Source organism: Cervus elaphus, chromosome 5 (assembly GCF_910594005.1).
Source record: "Cervus elaphus chromosome 5, mCerEla1.1, whole genome shotgun sequence".
NCBI classification, from domain to species: Eukaryota; Metazoa; Chordata; class Mammalia; order Artiodactyla; family Cervidae; genus Cervus; species Cervus elaphus.
Window position 1 is genome coordinate 123,623,319 of NC_057819.1, and position 20,059 is coordinate 123,643,377.

The 20,059-nt window shown below is 42.9% G+C and overlaps 1 protein-coding gene across 2 annotated transcripts in view; it reads right to left on the reverse strand.

Annotated features, from left to right (window-relative positions):
* Positions 1-20,059, reverse strand: part of RPTOR (regulatory associated protein of MTOR complex 1) — a 315,748-nt gene that overhangs the window by 152,017 nt on the left and 143,672 nt on the right. For both annotated transcript variants that reach the window (XM_043905267.1, XM_043905266.1), the window contains exons 5-6: positions 19,719-19,865; positions 6,128-6,303 (exon numbers count right to left, since the gene is read on the reverse strand). In XM_043905267.1, the coding sequence (XP_043761202.1) occupies positions 6,128-6,303; positions 19,719-19,865 (323 nt within the window). The remainder of the gene's footprint in view (positions 1-6,127; positions 6,304-19,718; positions 19,866-20,059) is intronic.

A 20,059-nucleotide genomic window follows, 5' to 3' on the forward strand; every position in this document is an offset into this window, starting at 1 on the left:
GGTAGTATACCTTGTTAATTTCCTTCCCTCTGAGTTCCAGATATGGCAGGCAAGTTGCACCGTCCACAGCAATGAGAGAAATGACCACGGGCACATCTGAGGACCCACCCTCAGCCTGCCCTGCCTGCACCTTCTGGTCTTCACCCGCTCCACTCCTCACCCTCAACAGTATCAGCCATCCCCAAGGACTCCACACTGTTTCTGACTCGCTGAGTGGCCTCGCTGGAGGACCCATCAATCTTACTCTTCTCTGGCAGCCCGAGGTCTGAGCTCAGGGGAGGGAGTGAGCAGCCTGTGCCATCCTGTCTGGTCCAATTTGTTTCTCAGCAGCATAAATCAGGTTTCGGCATGTCAACTTTTTTAAAAAGGAGCTCTATTACAATACATTATGATATTCATCTTAATTGAGTATACGTCAGAGACAGGAACAGTGAGAGTACATCGTCTAGTTTGGGGAGAAAAAATATTTTCCTCAGAGTGGGCACATGACAAATTACATAACCTAAAGACTGGAAATTACCCTGAAGCTCTCCTGGGCTTTACACAGCAGGGCCAAATTACAGTTATGGCCACAATGTCAGGGCCTCCGGATTAAAAAAAAAAAAAAAAGCTTAACTAAATCCCAAATTAACTTTATTACAAGGTCTACAACACAAAGTGTGACATTACTACAAAGTAAACTGCTAAGATAATTTCATTCATGAATGAACAGATCAACTGCCCTGAAACGTAAGAAATAAGGCAGTCATTTTAATTCAGTTTTTATAAGAAGCCGAAAAAGACGACAAAAACAGAAAGCACCAACTCAACAGGCAGAAAGCCTGCTCTCCAGCAGAGAAGTCGTTGAGAAAACTGTACAGAGAATAAATGGTGAGTCCCAGTATCAAACACCAGCAAGGATTAATGTTTTTGAAAGCAATTCTGACTGATTCTTGGTTGAGTTTTCAGGACAAAATACAAAGCAAATGCCACAAGTGTCACAAAATACAAAGCAAGAGCCTGCAGTGAGACAAGCAGGACACAGCGAAGGGCCGGGCTGGATAGACAATGCAGGACCTCAAGAGCAGCTTGCAGGGCAGGGTGTCTGTGCAGCTGCCTCTCTCACTGGGCAAAGATGACGACCAGACTTTCCATGCTGACAAATACACATTAATACTATGCCATTAACATTTAAACTCTTTGAGATTACTCAATTTAATTGAACGGAAGGAAACACATTTCTTGACCTCTATTCAATCCAAGATAATGCCTGCCATTTTCATTAACAGACAATACAATTGCATGCCGCACAATGTGACGGGCATCAATCTATTTTACAGCAAGTCCCACAGCAAATTAAGTACCACTGAGTTATAATTTCAGGAGCACACAAATATATCCATAATAAATTTAATATGGTATTCTGCCATTCAATCTAGTAAGTAGAAAACAGCCTAAAGAAAAAAAAAAAAAAATCTTGGATTCATACTATATGGAAGTATATGTTGAGTAAGGAAATCATTTATAAGGAGAGTAATGTAATTGCTCACTTCAGAGTTAGTGATATTATCAGTTTTTGATAATAAAGAAGATTGAGGGGGAAATGAAACAAAAATCAGAGAATGATATATTCTGACAGCTACTTCACCAAATAAGATTTATAAGCACACCTGGCATTAAATATACATACATGTATTATGTACATACAAAGTAAGGCTACATTCTGTTTATAAGGCATATAACTTTCTCTAGCAACTGTGCCTTGTATGAATGTAGTGAAAACCATCCTCTTCGTTATACAGGAATGTTCCTGAGCAAAGCTTTTTCCTAGGTTATTTATTGCTCAGGTTCCTTGACAAACAGCTAAGTGCAGCAGTCATTTTTAGGTAAAATCCTGGTTCCATTTTTTTTTAAATTTTTATTCATTTGGTTGTGCCAGGTCTTAGTTACAGCACATAGGATCTTGGATCTTTGTTGCCATATGTGGGGTCCTTTATTACATGCCAGCTCTTAGTTGCTGCATCTAAGTTGCTGCAGTATCTAGCTGTCTGACCAGGGATTGAACTTGGGCCTCCACAAATTCTTAGTCACTGGACTACTAGGGAAGTCCCCTGTTCCCATTAAAAGCAAGGGTTGGCAAACTATGGTTTCCAGGCCAAATCTGGCCCACTACTTGCTTTTGTAAGTAAAGTTTTATTGGAATACAGTCATGTCATGCTCACTTGTTTACATACTGTCTATGATTCTTTCGTGCTATGTTAATAGAGCTGGGACCCTTGGGCTCACAAAGCCTAAAATATTTACAATCTGGCCCTTCACAAAAAAAGTCCATGGACCACTATTCTAGAGCTAGTTTTAGCTATCCTACTTTTATATACCTGAATCCTAAGTAAATAGGATTACTAAAGCCCTATACTTGGTTAAATAAAACAGAATATCAATACAGTGAAATGTTATGCAATCACTACAAATGACATTTACCAAGAATTTATAGTGGCCAAGGATAAATAAGTTTGTTATGCTAAGGTTTAAGTACATGAAATTGAAAATTCAGTCTAATTGCATCAATGAAAAACATACAAATACAGAAAATGAAAGACTTTTTAACCAAAAAGTTAACACTAATTGTGGTAATGATGGTAAAATCTTTTTTACATTTTCCTTCTTTTTTATTTTAGTAAATTTTCTACAAAGAATGTATATCCCATTTTTCACTGGAAAATATTAAACTGACTTTTAAGAAAACCTTAACCCTAAAAATATAAGTAAGTATTATCTGATAAACTGTCTCCTTTCTCCATGCTAAAAAAAAAAAAAAAAGGCTGGTATTTTTCTTTAACTCAGCTGTTACAAAGAAGTACACGTTTCCCTTGACAATTCTTCCAATGAATATGGTTTATTGCTATTCACAGGCTAAGAACACTCAGTGAAATGTTCAATCTAATTTCTATTCCTCAATATGCAGAAAGTGGTTAATTGTAAAAGATCTTCCCACCTGGGACTCTGCTTAATCATTCCAGGCAGTGCTTATCTGATGACCAACACCCACAGTTGTGATGTATTGATCTTAAAGTCCCTTCTACGGTAACCATATTATTTTAATTCGCTTTTCACTGTGCTTCCTACTAAATGCTTACTTTAAAAAATTTAATTATATATTAACTCCAAAAGAGGATTTCAGGTAGGCACCGAGACAATGCCTCACATCATGGTGGAGTGAAAGCCTGTTGCCTGACCCAAGGGTACAAACCCACAGCTGTCAGGGAAGGGACGTCTGGTCCTCCTGACTGGTAGAGGACAAGAGGGCTGCTGACCTGGTGGAGGGGGCGAGGGTGAGAAACAAATCAATTTTCTGCGCTGGCAGTGGAGCGTGTGGAGTGGCGAGAGCGGAAGGGCCGTCTATGCTCTTCCTGCTTCTTCCTCGACCATCCCTGCCCTTTTACTCACAGCCCCCTCTGACACAGCACCCAGCCCAGGTCCCGGACAGAGCTGGTGTGCACCGTCAGCTCTGGAGTTGGGGTGCGTAGGAGCAGTAAGGACAGGAAATCCACAGGGAAGATCAGCAAAATGAGTGGGGATGAGGCCAATTCCACCACAGACTTGGGGGTGCCTCTGTGGGTGTTCCTGCCACAGGGTTTATGGTCATTTCTACCCTCCCGCTGTAGTTTGAATCCTGACCACGCTGCTGTGATAGAGGTCTCATCTGACCAAGGTCTCCCCATCCTTACATGGATTATCTTACTTAAACAATATTCTTAAGTCATTTCCCCACATTAACGCCTTCCCCTGCCAGACCTAGAAGAGCCAAGGTCCTTAGCCCAACATCAAGGCAGTCCACCCTCTGATGTCAGCCCGCCCTCTGACCTCATGTCACCCCTTTGGATGCCGTCCTCTCTCTACTGACCCGCGTTTGTGCGTGAGGAGTCACCCAACTGTGTGTTCTCTGTTCCCGTTCAAGTCCCACCATTTGCCCAGACCCAGACTCAGTTTCCCTCTCTTCCAAGAAGTCCTCCCTTATCCCCTTGGCCCGTCTGTCCTCTGGAAACACAAACAGCCCTTAGTGCCACAGATCCGCCTGGCCCTTGCTCGTGGATGGCCTGAAATGTTCAGATTTCCTTGTCAGGCAAGCAGCACTCATTTAAATAATGAATTTTCAGGCCACATCTTGTCTCCTCAACGAGACCATAAATTTTTGAGGGCAATGCTTCCTGCATTGCCTATAGTGCTTAACATGAGTTTTAAGTACACTGGTGGTATTTAGTAAATTATTTCTTGGACAATGAATAAAATGAACGGCTTCGTGAGCTATCTGGACCAGAGATCTTCCTGAGGTCATGTTAAATGGCACCATAAACCTTTTCTGACAGTGATCACAGAGTACAGAGAATTAAATAGAAAAATTCACAAATGAAAGAACGAAAAGACCTACAGTCAAGGGCAGCAGCAGGGCCACGGAGCAAAGGAGTGATGCTCTGAGGCAGTGTGGGTATGGCTGATGTGCTGCCTTAGCCTCACCGGAGGGCAGGTCCCTGCTCTCCTCCCTTCCTGTCAGCCCGAGCCTCTGGATGAACTGGGGAAGCCTCTGGATGAAGCCAGTGCCAGCACTGGCTTCAGGTATTTCCAGCTCTGCCTCGTTCGCCTTCTCTCTCCACATGGGAGCTCCCATCTCCATGTCTCCTGCTTTTCCCTCTCTCCCTCTGTTGCCTCCCCCAGCGCCCAGCTCCTTGCTGCAATCTCCCAACATGCTAATAGGCAACAGCCACCCCCTCCTAGTAGGAATCCCATCCACTGTGTCCTTCGTTTCAAACACCATAGTCCTCCCACCTGTGTCTCTATGGGATTCTTTTCAACATCCCTGGTTCGTAGTCTCACTGTGTTATCAGCGTCTCCCTCCCTTCACCTCCCGTCACACTTGATGACTGTGCTTGATGACAACAGTCCTGCCTCACGTGAAGGCTAGCTCAGCTCTCTTTCTTCCATGGTTGGGTCCCTCGGGGTACACTTTTGCCACATGCATTCTGCTTTTTGCAGTGCAGTGGAGGAGTGGCCGCAGTCAGGCCCTGAGTGGGCTGAGCTGTGGAGTGGGGGCACTCAGCAGCTGGGGGCCACTGCCCATCATCCCCCTCCTTCTCCTCTAGCTCCTTAGGGATCAGCTGAGCTAGAAAAGGCTTCTCCCTGGAGAGACCCACAGCCAGGATTTGAGAGGGCTGGGATGGAGTGGGAGGCAGATGCCCTCTTCCAGGTGCTGTGGGTCAACCCGATGCTGCAACAGAGGCAAAGCTGCAAGTCCAAGTTCTCATCGAACCAGTCGCTCGAGGCAACTTCATGCCCGCCTGCCACCCAGGCTACAGTCACTCAAGGGGCCTCCCAAAGGGTTGAGCACCATGTTGTTGCCCCTAGAGTCCTCTTCTGTCTCAGTACTTTCTCCAGGGCTGTGGGGAAGGAACCAGGACCCCGTGTGTCTGATGGGGTTGGGACACCCTGGCAGGAAGTTGAGGAAAAAGCCCCCACAGAGTCCAGTGAACCCACATGGCTGCACCGTCCCGCCTGTGGCTCACCAAGGGCTACTTACCTCCATGTATATGATTTCCAGCAAAACATAAAATGGAAAAGCAGATATTAAATGGGAGGAAGACGGTCTAGAGGAGAAAGCTGGACTTTGAGGCAGGAAGCACACACATTCCACTATGAGTCCTGCCAGGGACAGAGGGCCTTACATGCAGCTTCTACCATCCTGGAATAGCCCACGTATTTCCTCAGTCATAGTCACAAGAGCTCTGAACTTCTCAAAAGACTGATGGTAGGGAAATAATATGAAATATTCTACTTCAACTCAAGCAAAGAATTATATAACTAGTGAAGTTTTTTTTTTTTTTAAAGAAAGTCCACTTTCCAGCATGACCCACCTTAGTACTGAGGACACCACCTCAGTTAGCCAAGATACGGATAGGGAGCGCCTAGAAACCACGCACACACCTGACCTGGGGGAAAGCGCAGCCTGAGCCCTGAGAGGAAAACCCCAGCATCCACTCGGGGTCCTGAGCACACGCCTGGAACTTGGTCTGCCAGAGTCAGGTAGATTCCCTGGATCCCCACGGCAAGCCCCGGGTGAGTGAGGTTGCTGGGAGCTGAGGCGGATGCCACTTACCAGCGCAGGGCGATTTTGATGGGGGTGGTGAGGCATGATGTGAACAGGTCAGCTGGGAGGTCAGGGATCATGGGCAGGAGCTCGTTGGCCTCACAGGCTGCCAGCTGAATGCAGTTCTTCATAGACGGGGGCAAAGGCATCTGGGCCAGTGGGTGGTTTGGGTTAATAGCAGCGACCTGCAGGGGGACAGGAAGGAGAGTGGCTTAGCTGTCGCCTGAAACTGGAGACTAAGCCAGAAATGTGGAAAGGATCTGTTGACTGAAGTTTAAGGCTGAGAGGTTCCAGGCTAAGTCCCTCGAAAAGATCGGATCCTCTCCTGGAGATGATCATTAGCTCCAGCCCCAAATCACTCGTTATTCAAGGACTCTTGGGTTATAAAGGCCAGGGGTGGGGAAGCTCCATGAAGACCACGTGCTGGGATTTCAGGTGACGATGGCGCTGAGGCGGGCAGACGGGGCAAGAAAGTGCAATTTTTAATCTCTGAGGGCTACTTGCTTATTTCCCAACTTGAAAAGAACGTTTATGCTTCTCAGGTTTTGCTCCCTACTAAGAATCCCCTCTGCATGATTGTTTCTTTCACATTTGCTATTTCATTTGCTTTTTACAACATTCCCATGAGGTAAGTTTTCTTTCCATTTTAAAAGATCTTTTACAATGAGGAAACTGAGATCCCAAGAAATGACGGGAACTGCCAGTCACTGGGCAAGTTCTGGTCATGAGTGGGGAGGCTGGTCCTGAGCTGAAGTTTCCTCTCCCTCATCCCATCGGGGCCCTCCTGCACCCACACCACACCTGTGACACTAACACACGTGCTCTGCAGGAGCCGGGCCTAACAGCACGTTCAGGTGCACTTGGTAAGTTATACACACAAAGCTGTGCTCACTCATGTATCCCTACCACAGATTATGACATGTAAAGTGTTGTCATTATTAATGCTGATAAAACCTTGTTTTATTTCTCAAATGGAAGGCAGTAAAAGTTGTATTGCTATTAATAACCCTTTCTACTATAGGAATAGCAAGCCCAGAATACACATCAAATTCTAGTATACTTAATACAAAATAAAAGTGGCAATTTCTCAAGGAATGGGTTTTTTTTTTTAATATTGTGGCAAAATACACACAATATAAAACATACCATCTTATCCATTTTGTTTGTATGGCCAGTGGCATTAGGTACAACTCACATCGTACGACCATTACCAGAGTGGGTTTTTTAAAGCACAGAGAAAAGGAAAGGCAGAATCACGTTTAATCTTCTCCTTGGCTCCGGCACTACGATCTAAAATAGCACCAGTGAAGCAACCTGCTCCACACAGGAAATTAGTTTCCAGGTCTGCCGTGACAACCCGCTAGGAAGGATGACGGGTCTGGGTGCCGTGTGGGTCTGCGGCTCATCAGACCTGAGTCACGCGGAAAGACGTGGAGGCTGCAGATGTGTCAGAGTCAGGGGAGGCTGCCGGAAGTGCTCCACTTGCGTGCTCTGTGGAAGCATGTCCTCCCTGGTCCAGGAGGGAGGATGACATTGACGATGGGTCAGGCTCCGGAAGGGGAATGGAGGGCACAGCTCCGAACAGTGAAAGGGGCACTGGGGAGGTGGCCTGACACTGAAGCCGACACACACGCATCTCGTGAGCATTACCACTAACGGGCACAGATGAGACAACCACAGGAAACCACTTAGGAAGAAAGAGTTGTTTATGTAAAAGCTAGATTCAATATTCTCAAATGCTGTCACGCTAGTTTCAACTTCTCCATCCACAGTAAATTTACTTTCTGAGAACCGAAAAGCAGGTCCACTGGCCACAGCCCCCAAATGCTGCAGGCCTTCCACCTTCACTGTTGCCTGTCACTGAGCTTCTGCAGACTCAGGCTCTCAGAAGTGAGGCAGTCTGTCACACCAAGGCCACCTTTTTCCCAAGACACAGGGCCCCAAGTGGAGACGAGGGTGCTCGGTGGGCTTCAGGGGACTTTTGCAGGGGTCAGGAGGTCCGTGCCCTGTCCCCTGTGGTGGCAGTGCTCTGATGCTCCAACAGAGCCAGACGGTGCTGTCGGGCAGCAAGTCCGCTCAGTGCCTCTGTGTTAGACCTGCCTCAGGCTGCACCTCGTGGTCCACAGGCACTTAGCCCGGAGCCTTGCAAAGTACCTGAAGCAGAGGAGGCCCAGGAGATGGGGAGATGATGCAGAAACATCTTCATCCCAAGTCCATTGGAAACTAAACTTCCCAATTCAAAATAGTCATTGATAGAAACCTTGATTTCTTAAACAAGCTCTTTGAAGTATGCTGGTGTATAAATTGGCAGAAGGCACTAAGTGTGGCTGCAGATAATCTGAAGTATGGTAACACACAGTAATAGTCCCCCGAGGACTCATATCAGACCTGTCGTCACTACTAGGCACTCAGAAGGCAAATGAGAGCTCTGCACTGGGGTTAATTAGAATCAGTAATATTTTTTAAAAATGACATTCAAAGCAAAGGATTCCACCAACGATTCATTTTTTCAAGCTGCTAACCCAGGAATACAACAAACAAACAAAAACAAATTATTTTAACAGGTGAACTATTTTTCGTTTATTGTTTCGGTTTTGTATTTATCTAAGATATTGACCTTTTAACTGAAATTCGTCTTTGGAATAATAAATAGCCTGCATGTAAAGCTAACTACTAGTGATTCAGAGAACTTTTCAAAGGCACCCAAGCAAAGAAGCTGGTCCAGCTGGGAGCTGCCACTCACCCTGCAGGGCACACCCCAGACATACTTGTACTCAAAGGGGCTTCTCCTGGGGAACCCAGAGGCTCAAACACCAAGAGAACTTTCTTCGTTAAAAGCTCACTAGAGCCTTCTGGAGGATTTGGGAAGGATCCAGAAAAACTCTCAATGCGATACACAGCAACCAGATCCAAGAGCGACATCTGCTACCTCTTCCACACGTGTGGATAATGTAGTGCTCGTGCGCTCAGAGCTCATGGGAAGGCTGGCCAAGTGGCTCACACAAGGCCTGGAATTACTCACTCCAGAAGCACGGCTGGCGGGGCTGGGGGTCGCCGGGGGGGCACCTAAACCTCTCATTTCCTAAATAAACTTCTGCCATCATGCCGCTTCTTTTCTCCATATACGTATATACATATTAAGAGACAACTCGATAAAGAGATGAAGGCACCAATAATTTCGGAGGCGTCTTTAACAAGCAGCTTTCTGAAAATAACATCTACTTGGTAATAATTCCAGTTCTAGCTTAAAGCAACTTTTATTCTCAACTCAGTAACACCTACTTACAGTGGACATTTTTGCGAAGTTCAGAGAGAGATTAAGATCTGTAAACAGATCAGGTATTGCTTGCCCAGATCATTTCAAAGCTATTAATGGAGCATCTATCACGCACCAGATACTGTACTAAAAATAGCAGATAAAAAGTGGAAGTAGTAATTTTTAATGTATAATTTATGTAATTCTCTGTGTGTGTGTGTGTGTGTGTGTGTGTGTGTGTGTGTGTAGTCAGTCACTTAGTCGTATCTGACTCTTTGCAGGCCCACAGACTGTAGTCCATCAGGCTCCTCTGTCCATGGAATTTTCCAGGCAAGAATCCTGCTCCAGGTTGCCATTTTCTATTCCAAAGGCTCTTCCTGACCCAGGGATCGAACCCACGTCTCTTGCATCTCCTGCACTGGCAGGCGGATTCTTTACCACTAGCACCACCTGCAAAGCCTCAATTCTATATATATCAAATATTAAATAGTATTAATAATTTAAAAACAAGTTGCTGGAAACTGAAATTTAGGTCAAGAGAGCAGAGGGAGTCACTCTGTTGCAAGAAGACTTGTAACAATAACTGGGAAACCCCCAATGTTCCCCACAAAGGGCAGCTAAAGAACCTGCTTCACAGCAATAGTCTGTCATGATTATCCTGATAGCTTACCTAAATGGACCGTCCACTGTTTTAAAGCCATTTCATTGTTAGCAATCAGTTTCTAAAATGCTCTATAATTATTCTATAATTCAACAAAGATGCTTAATTAGAAATTACAATGAAATTTCTCCCCAATTAACTCTTAGATAAGCAACTAAAAAGAAGGTAACTCAAAAATTCTCCGATCCTTTAAATCACAAAGAGAATTTACATTTGAGGGTTACTGTGAATGATGCTGCTATGAACATCTGTGTACAGGTTTTTGTGTGGACACACGTTTTCAAGTCTCCAGGGTACAAACCTAGGAATGGAACTATTGGGTCATCTACAGCTCCAGGTTTAACGTTTGAGGAACTGCCAGACTGTTTTCCAAAGTGGCTGCACCATTTTACCTTACTTACCCATCTTAATGCGGTGCTATGGTCTGAATGTGCATGTTCCCCCCCAATTCATATGCTGAAATCCTAACCCCCAAAGGTGACAGTGCTAAGAAGGTGGGACCTTTGGGGAGATGATTAATTTATGAGGGTGAAGCCCTCCTGAATGAGGTTAGTGTCCTTACAAAAAAGCAACCTGAGAGCTCCCTGACCCCTTCCACCATATGAGGACACAGCAAGAAGGCCTGGCCGTGAACTAGGAAAAGGGCCCTCACCTGATCAAGCTGCACCATGATCTTGGTCTGACCAATCTCCAGAACTGTGAGAAATCAAAACTCTGTTGTTTAGAAGCTACCCAGTCTGTAGTATTTTGTTGCAGCAGCCCAAATGGACTAGGACAGGTAGTAATTTAAGATTATTCATTTGATACTTTTCCTATTTTCTAACATAAAGATCTAGTGCTATAAATTTCCCTTCCAATTGCTTTCACTGTATCTTATCAATGCTGACAGGTTGTACATTTATTTTCTTTTTTTATGTTTAATTGAAATATAGTTGACTTAGGATGCTATGTTAATTTCTGCTGTACAGTGATTCAGTTATACATACATATATACACACACACATTCTTTTTCTTATATCCTTTTCCACTATGGCTTATCATCGAATACTGAGTATAGTTCCCTGTGCTACACAGCAGGATCCTGTTTATCCGTTCTATATATAATAGCTTGCATCTGCTAACACCAACCTCCCACCCCTTGGGAACCACAAGTCTGTCTACTATGTCCATGAGTCTGTTTCTGTTTCATAGATAGGTTCATTTGTGTCACTTTTTAGAATCCACATACACATAAGTGATATCATGTGGCATTTGTCTTTCTCTTTCTGATTTACTTCACTTAGTATGATAATCTCTAGTTGGAACCATGCTGCTATAAATGGCATTATTTCCTTCTTTTTATGGCTGAGTAATATTCTATTGTATATATACCACATCTTTATTCATTCATCTGTCAATAAACATTCAGGCTGCTTCTGTGTCTTGGCTATTGTAAATGGTGCTGTTTTGAACATAGGGATGCATGTGTCTTTCTGAATTAAGAGTTTTTCTGGATATGTGTCCAGGAGTGGGATTGCTAGATCATATGGTAATTTAATTCTATTTTTAGTTTTCTAACATATATTCATTTTCACTCAGTTAATGTACTTTCTTTTATTTCCCTTGAGATTTTTAACCCGTCAATTATAGGTTAATTTTTTTTTCTGATATTTTTCTGTTGTCTTTCTACCACTGACTTCTAGTTGATTTTACTATGGTCAAAGAGCAGGCCTGTGTGATTTCTATTCTTTAAAATAGGTTGAGGTTTGCTTTATGACCCAGGATCTATCTTGATGGATGCTTCATGGACACTTGTGTATCTTGCTGCTGCTGTTGGAATGTTCAGTCAGGGTCAATTAGAGCTCTGTGACTGACATTCAACAGATAGGACTGTGCCTTCTGTTTTTTCCCCTTGCAAAAGTCTTACTGTACAATGTTGAAGAGGAATCATGAGAATTAACATCTTTTCCTTGCCTCTGACCCCAATGTTAAGGAAAATCACTTACCCTCTTGTCCCTCCCCTCAAATGGGCTGGTAACTTCCCACCTGCCCTTCTCCCTGTGCATGGCTCTGTGGTCACCCAGCTGAGTATTGCCATTTTTCTGGCTGCCACCAGGAGCACCATGGCCTGTGCCACCACAGATCCTTTGCGAGAGAACATCCCGCCTTTATCTCCATGGCCTCCAGCTGACAGAGGGGGGCCCTCCTGCGATAGCAAGTCAGGCCATGCAGATGAGTCCTGCCAGGAACCACAGCACCCTGCACCCATATCCCATAGTGTTGGTCATGATCTGTGGTCCAAAATATTAAGTGATTTCCGGCATGTTTTAAAATAGACGAAATTAGGAAAAAGCATTAAACCTAAGACTTAACTTGGAGAAACTCCCAGTTTTATGATAGCTGCAATAATATACTATATTCATGGATTGGGCTAATAATTTTTCTTTTATTTCTTTTTACATTTCATACAAATCAATCAAAGATTAAACATATTCAGTGAATCATAGATATATCTAAGGAAGATAACTAAATGTAGCTTATTCAAATGTATATTTATTTATCAGACCAAATCTGGAAATGTTTCCTAAGCAGCTACTTCATATGAAGCTTTCTTGACAGGTTTACATAATAGGTTTGATAAATACAGCAGACAACACCAATAGAAGAGATACTATAAGACAATGCATAATTATTTTGTCAAATTAATTGCATAGAAATTTGCTTTATGAGGTCTTCGGAGAAAGATTTCAGGCACAGGGAAGTAGAATTGTAGTTACACTCTTAAAGTTGACTGTACTAATGATACACTTTGCTTGTCTGCGAATTTCATTTAATACCACCAGTAGTAAGGATTTCTGAATTTCTTATGCAGAGAAATTACTTTTCTTTTACCCAGAGTCTTCAAATTCCAGGACTAGGAACAGTACAAGGTGCCAAGAAAAAAGAACTGCAGGTTCCCATAAAAATCATAAAAGGGAAGGTGCATAGGAGTTGAGTCTGGAGACAGCTTGACGTATGTTCTGTTGCCCAGGCTGACTGGACTAAATGTAAAAGTGCTCTGCAAACTAGGAAAGGTCATATAAGTAAAAACGGGTACATAGTGTCCCTCAGCTAAGGCCTGCAGGTGCACTGGCCTCCCCTGGTGGTGCCTTTCCACCTTGCATGGCCTCCTCTCGTCCCAGTTCTCAGTGGCAGTAAGGGTCCTGATCTTCGAGAGGCTGCTTTTCTTATCAGTGCTTTTCTGTGACCCTCTACAATTTCTGGTTAGCAAGCCAGCTCCCAGCACCCTAGGAGGCCCACCCTCCTCCTCCACTCATCATTTCCATAATGGCTTCATCTTCTCCAGCAAGGGGCTGCGGGTGGCTGTGTGGAGCACGATGAAAGGAGTTTCTGCTGTATCTGCTTACAGGTTAACCCCCACTCACTCTCCTATAAAAAGTGGAAATGGCAGCATTTTTTCTTAATTTACAAATGTGGAGGGGGAAAGTGTTTCAACTAGATAATAGGTTTCTTACCAATATTTGTTTTGAAAATGTTCACTACTAAGAATTCTCACAGCTTACTATACATAGAATATAAGATACAGAAGGGTGAACTTGACCAGCCTTTATTTCAAAAAAGGCCTGTCCTGGGTGTGTGTGGAGAAGCAAATGGGGGAGGCACTTCACTGCTGAAGCCTGAGGTGGTGCAGGGGTAAGACAGGGCTCACCTGAAGACCTGCCATCAGGACTGCCTTCTGCTCACCCATGTCCTAAAGCCAGGCGTCCTGCAACCACCCCACCCTAGGAAGCACCTGGAGGTGCTCTTCTCTAAAGAGAGTTACTTATGTGTCTGGGGGAAACTAGGGTGGCTAGTGTAGTCGCCGGCTCCCAGAGAAAGAATGCTCTCTGGACTGTGGGCAAGGGTGCTCCAGGATAGCCAGCTCCCACCTGCCTGCCCCACCATGGCACACAGCAACAGTGGGTAGCCTCCCTTCATTCTTAAATATGAGAAGCAACACGGAATCATCATAAGCCTTCCGCAGAAAGGAGAACAATCCAAATGACCCATAAGAGATAAATTTATATTGGAGGAAATGGAGGTAACTTAGAAAAGGGAACATCTTTTTAAAGTCCATAAATTAAAATTTAAAGAGAAAATAAATAAGGTTATCACATCAAAGACCTCCTCTTTCCCTACTACCTACAAATGATAATTATGAAGCTATAGAAGAGAAAGAATGGGAGACATGAAAAAACTTGTAACGTGAAAGCTAGAGATGGACAAGCCTGAGCTCCCTGTAGAGTTAGCATGGTGGACCTCTGCTCTGTAGCATGAACATCCCGACAGCAAGTCCATGGAGAATGCTCACAAATTCACACACACAAGCTCCATTTAGTAAGCAGTCATCAAGACATATTCCTTTCTACAGATAACCTTAGAATTAACCTGTGACACTCAAAAATCACAGACAGACATTGTAATACTACAAATATTAACCTTAATGCAGAGTCAACTTCTATTTCAAATTCCACAGACAGCCACACAATGTGCTGTCTACAACACTAGCAAAGAAACCACAAGGTTTCAAAATATAGATTCGCTAGTTCTATGGGATACACATTTAACATTTTTTGAAGAAACCTGAAGATTTTGATGTTAGACATTTTTGTCACCATTAGTTTAAATATCTGACATAAAATTTAGTCACAGTGATGACTACATGAAGATAATGTCATATATCAGTATGAACAGAGGGTTTCAAATGAGTATTTAAGTCACTGTGAGTTCAGTGATACTGCAGGATCACAACTGTTTCTATGAAAATGAGTGTCCGCTGGACAAGGTGCTTCTGCTGGAGCCAGCAGAAGCAGGTCACACAAAGAAGTTAACCAAACATTGGATCAAAACATGATTCTTGGTACTTTCCTGGTGGCCCCATGGTTGAGATTCCACACTTCCTCTGCAGGGCATAAGGGTTCAACACCTGCTTAGGAAACTAAGATTCTGCACGCCACGAGGCGTGGCCAAACAAAACAAAAACAAAACATGATTCGCTGGAGGTATTGTGAGAGAAGCCTTGCCAAGGGTAAACAGGCAGTAAGAGGAGAGAATGATGCCACCACAGTAATGGCCTGAGCCTTGATAACAGAACACCCAACCAAAGTGTGTCAACTGTCCTTGGGGGAAGACATCGTCCCACCACTGCTATGGCTGCCACCAAGAAACTGTCTGGGCTCCCGTCCCACACCAGTGAGGACGGTCATGCTCAGGATCAAGTCTTACAGGGACACAGCACAGCCCCATCAATCTCTGTAAAAAAAGGGCACTCTTTTTCCCACCACCAGACATCAACTCACTTCTCTGCCTCCACAGAAAGAGAGAGAAAGGCCAAAACTTGACCCCTGCTTCACTGTGGTCTTCAATGAAGAGAAGGATCGTAACTGCTCACGGGAAGTATCTATTGGGAGCAGAACTAACGAATGAAAAAACTTAATAAAGACCATTTCAAAGAGAATCCATTTTAAGATTTAATCTCCTCTTAGAGCTACAAAGATTTTATATCCAAGATAAAAGTTGTTGCCAAAAAAAAACAAAACAAACCTGGATTCTCTGTCAATGTATACACTGTGTATATATGGCGGATATAAATACTCCTCTGGCTTTATTATGAATGGAGGTAGCTGGACCTCTGGACTCTTGTGATGGCTACAACAAGGTCACCAGGCAGACTTCTCAAGTACACCCTCTCACCTACCATAAGAAGTAAGGGTGAGATTGTTCAGTGAAAACAGTCTAAACTCCACACCCATACTGTCCACGATGAGTGTGACAGAATGAAGACAACAGCCATGCCATATGGGGGGTGGGGTGGGGGGACTGTATATGACCCAGCTTTAGCCAATGAGATTCAGCAGAGGTCTCACTTGCTTTCCTAACAAAGAGACAGATGTGAGGGCTCTGCCCTTTCCCCTCCTCATCTAGCCTCAAAATGGAAGAATGTGCTGTAAGCATCAGGATAAAACATCAGAGTGGAAAGACTGAAAAACAGCCTGGTTCCCTGATGGTACTGCTGAATAATTAAATCATTTGCCTCAGAGATCCTAGTGAAAATGACACATTGTGACTTGTTTAGAAAGCAGAAGTGAGATTTTTCTTACAGCTAAAAGCAGCCCAAATGCAAGTGCTTAAAGTCTGAGAAAGATTACTCCTATACATCCTTTCTTAGGTTGCTACTTGAGGATTTGCCCTAGCAGAACAAAGGAGAAAACTGAGGAGAAAAGAGACAGAGGTGGCAACAGTGGATTCACCCAGGAGAGCAATAAGGAGAACTCTCAGGAAGATGGTTTTGGAGCATGACTGTCTAGAACAGCTGAAGAAGCAGGTGGTGGAGAGCTGGAGAAGAAAAAACTTTGGGAAGGGGCATATTTTGAGATTCAACGCTACCCATACAAATTTGGGAACTGTGGAAATGCTAAAGATCTAATCAAGAAGAAAGACAATCTCCAGGAAAATCAAAGAAACAAACAACTGCTGTAAAAATGGAAAGCACAGCACCCTAGTTAGCCATTCAATGAACAGTATTTACATGGTCATAATCAGGGAACTGAAGTTTAATATTTGTCATTTTTTAGGCATATCTTCTTAGTGTATGTATTCATGGGGAGTTAATTATGGTCAGAGACTAGAGAATAGTCAAAAGTACAGATGACAGAGGTTGGGAAGGTCCAGAGGTAAAAGAAAGTCCAAAGAAGCTAAGAACCTATTAATAAAACCAGAAGATAGGACTGATTACTGACAAAACTATTATAGAAATAAAAACATAAGCATATGATTTCAAACGGCAAAGGTTAGAAAGTATAGGGAATCCAAATATAGAGACACAAATAAATGACAGTGGGGAAATAGGAGGGGGTAGTCAGTGACCCACTCTCTTCAATTTCTCTTTAGAACTCACAATTTACAATGCACTAATGTGACTTAAAACTCTGGGGTAACATGTCTCTTTACTATCTAAGTTCTATATAATTTCTCCAATTGTTTAAATAGAATTTACTCATAGCAGTTCTGTTTTTGGTTTATATGGTAGCAGAAAGCCCAGAGATAACCTGAACATTATGAATCAAGAAGCATTAGTATAAGCATATTATTTGCATTTATGGAGATACTCATAGAGGAACTAGAAATATAAACAGTTCAAATAGGTTCCCTATAATAGCAGAGTCTTGGCCAAGGAGGTGTGGGGCCAGGGACTATTTCATTCACCATAAACTCTCAGTATTATTTAATTTTTAAAATCATGGCATATACTAATTTAGTAAAAATAAAAACATGTATCTTAAAAAAAGAAACACTGAAAGCAAAGAAAACTGAAGCAATATGCAAAGCAATATGACACAACGAAAAATGCAGAGAACGTGACTGAGTGACAGGCACTTTCCTGGCTCTGCTGAAGTCTCTATTGTGTGCAGTAATTTATGCTGCGCTTTCACAGAGGAGTCTGCTGCTTCACCTGCAGTTTTCCTTTGAGATGGAAGTCCACAATAAGTAAACCTCCTGCTCCCAGCATGAGCACTGTGCTCTGGAGAACATGAAAGCTGATAATCATCTCTTAAAATTTATGTCACTCATATCTGTTGTTAATGTTTACTACTTGGAGGCTTTCTGGTCCAGGTAACTATTTTCTTGCATTATATTTAATCATTTTTACCCTCTTTATTTTTTAAACTCTGGCAAAAACCATTTTACCTGCCAACTTCTTTCAGTTTCATGTCATCAGCTACCCAATAAAACTGTTCAAATGTATTGTAAATTTACAAAGAATCTGGCCAACTGGAGACAGGGAAAGAATACTTTAAAAGAATAAACGTAAGAGGCCACACAGGATTGTGGTTTCTACAGCAGATTAAAAAAAAAAAAAAATGACTAACATGAACATTAAGATATTAGCTGAGAGCCAATTTTATCATTTTAATTTCCGCTCTTTATGTAAGAGACCAGCTGAACAATAGCCAATAATAGTAACTGTAATGGAAAACTGAAAGACTTATCTACATTGTAATTAAGAAAAGAATGAAGATTAAAGTTGGAGCTAATTATAAAACATATGGTATAACTTTGCATTGCCATCTATTTGCCACTTCAGGTAACATATTTTTCATTTACTCTCCTCCATGAGGAATTAGTCAATTAAACATTTCACCCCCTCCCCCTAAAAAGAAAAAGATGCATGGAAAACTTTTTTTGTCATACTCAATGAAATGAACAGTTTCTTAGGCTGATTAATCCTTGGCAACATACAGAGAACACATACAGAACCAAGAGAGCAGATACACCAAGTGCTAGAGCATAAACATTTAGTTTCATGCCTGAGAGGGAAATGCTTGCCTTCTGCTGAGAGGGTGGGAGAGGGGCTGTATTTAGCATGTTTTAATTATCAAAGGATGATGTACTGGTCTTTCCTTAACCACCCTGAAGCTCATAAATTGGGAATAAATATCCAGCCAGATTCTTTGGCATTTTTATTTACATATTTTAAATTAAAAAAAAATTTTTTTGCAATATTTATTACTTGATGCGAGGAAGAGCAACTACCTCTTGGTGTTTTGAGTTTTCAGCACTTGTAACATAACCTATCCCTTGGGTAAACAGAGATGGCATGCCTAAATGCAAGGTAAAAATTTAATGCTATTAAACTTGATCTTTCCCTTCCTTTATTCTAGAATGCAAATGATAATATTACTAATGACAACAACAATAATAATAACTGGTGGCGCTGGGTTTCATTTTCAAGAATAAAGGGCAATTTAACAGTCACTCTGGCGCAAAGTTCTGCAAAGGGTAATTTATAAAATATTTATAAATTAACTGTATGACATGTTAAACTCTACACAGTAGAACTTCAAATTTTATTCCTGATACTTTCAGCAATATCCTCAGATGAAATGCAAAAAACATAACAATATATTAAAATTGGAGAGGCCCAAAAGGGCTTGAGGAAACATGTTCTCAGGACCATTTCTGTTCTGAATCGAGAATTTCCTGCACAGCAACCAGTTGGAATTCATGACCCCCTGGAGACTGCAGGATATTTTATTCTCACTCTTGTGCAGGCCACGGGATGGAGGCCTCTTAATTGAAACTGCCTCTTCAATTTCTCTTTAGAACTCACTGTTTAATTCAAACATCAAATATTAATTAAAACAACCAAGTAAAACAGCTCTTCACGATCAGAGCACTACACTGGCTCTCCAGTTCTTTCAACAGAAGCCACCAATGACAGCTATTTTGGTTTGTTTTCTGTATTTAGCACAGTAGGGCTTTTTTTCCCCCTAACACCAAAGACAAAAAAAAAAGAGCAATAACAAAGATGACAGTGGAACTGAAGACTGTGCCCAGACACAGGCCCATTTCTCTGAAAATAAATGTGTCTGCTTTATTTTCACATTTATCTCGGAGGCAGAGCCCACTGGAGCACAAATCAACTCTATTAATGTTATCACTTAATTAAAATTCGTATTAAAAATGATGCTGGGTAAAGCGAAATGCAAAATAAGACCAAGAGCTTGTCTGGAGTCCCTCCCAAGTTCTTTGTCACGGACCCTACCACCTTACTCAGCACTCTGAGCACCACAGAGAGCCCACCGCACCTGAGAAGACAAAACCACTGAGGGGCGGACCCTCACCCCCAACTCCCACCCCGGGCGCCAATAAAAATGCCTCACCTCCAGCTCCTGCTCCCTCTGCAGGGCGAACTGCTTGAAGGACTTGACAATGAGGCCAGCATTGGAGCAGTCGTAGACGAATATGGAGGGGCTACCCATCCACGTCTGCAGGTCGTATATCGACAGAGGGATGTACTGAGTGTAGTTCTGGAAGAGAAAACAGCACATGTTTGTGACTCATACCTGGAGAACTCTGCCTGCTCACCAGGACCTGCACCTCCAAGAGGGTCCCATGCACGGGACCTGCTGCATATATCGCACACTGCAGTAGAACAGCAGTAGTATAAGCTCCCCACCATCTGCCTGTTTCAACCAGACAGAGGCGGGCAGTGGTCACAGTT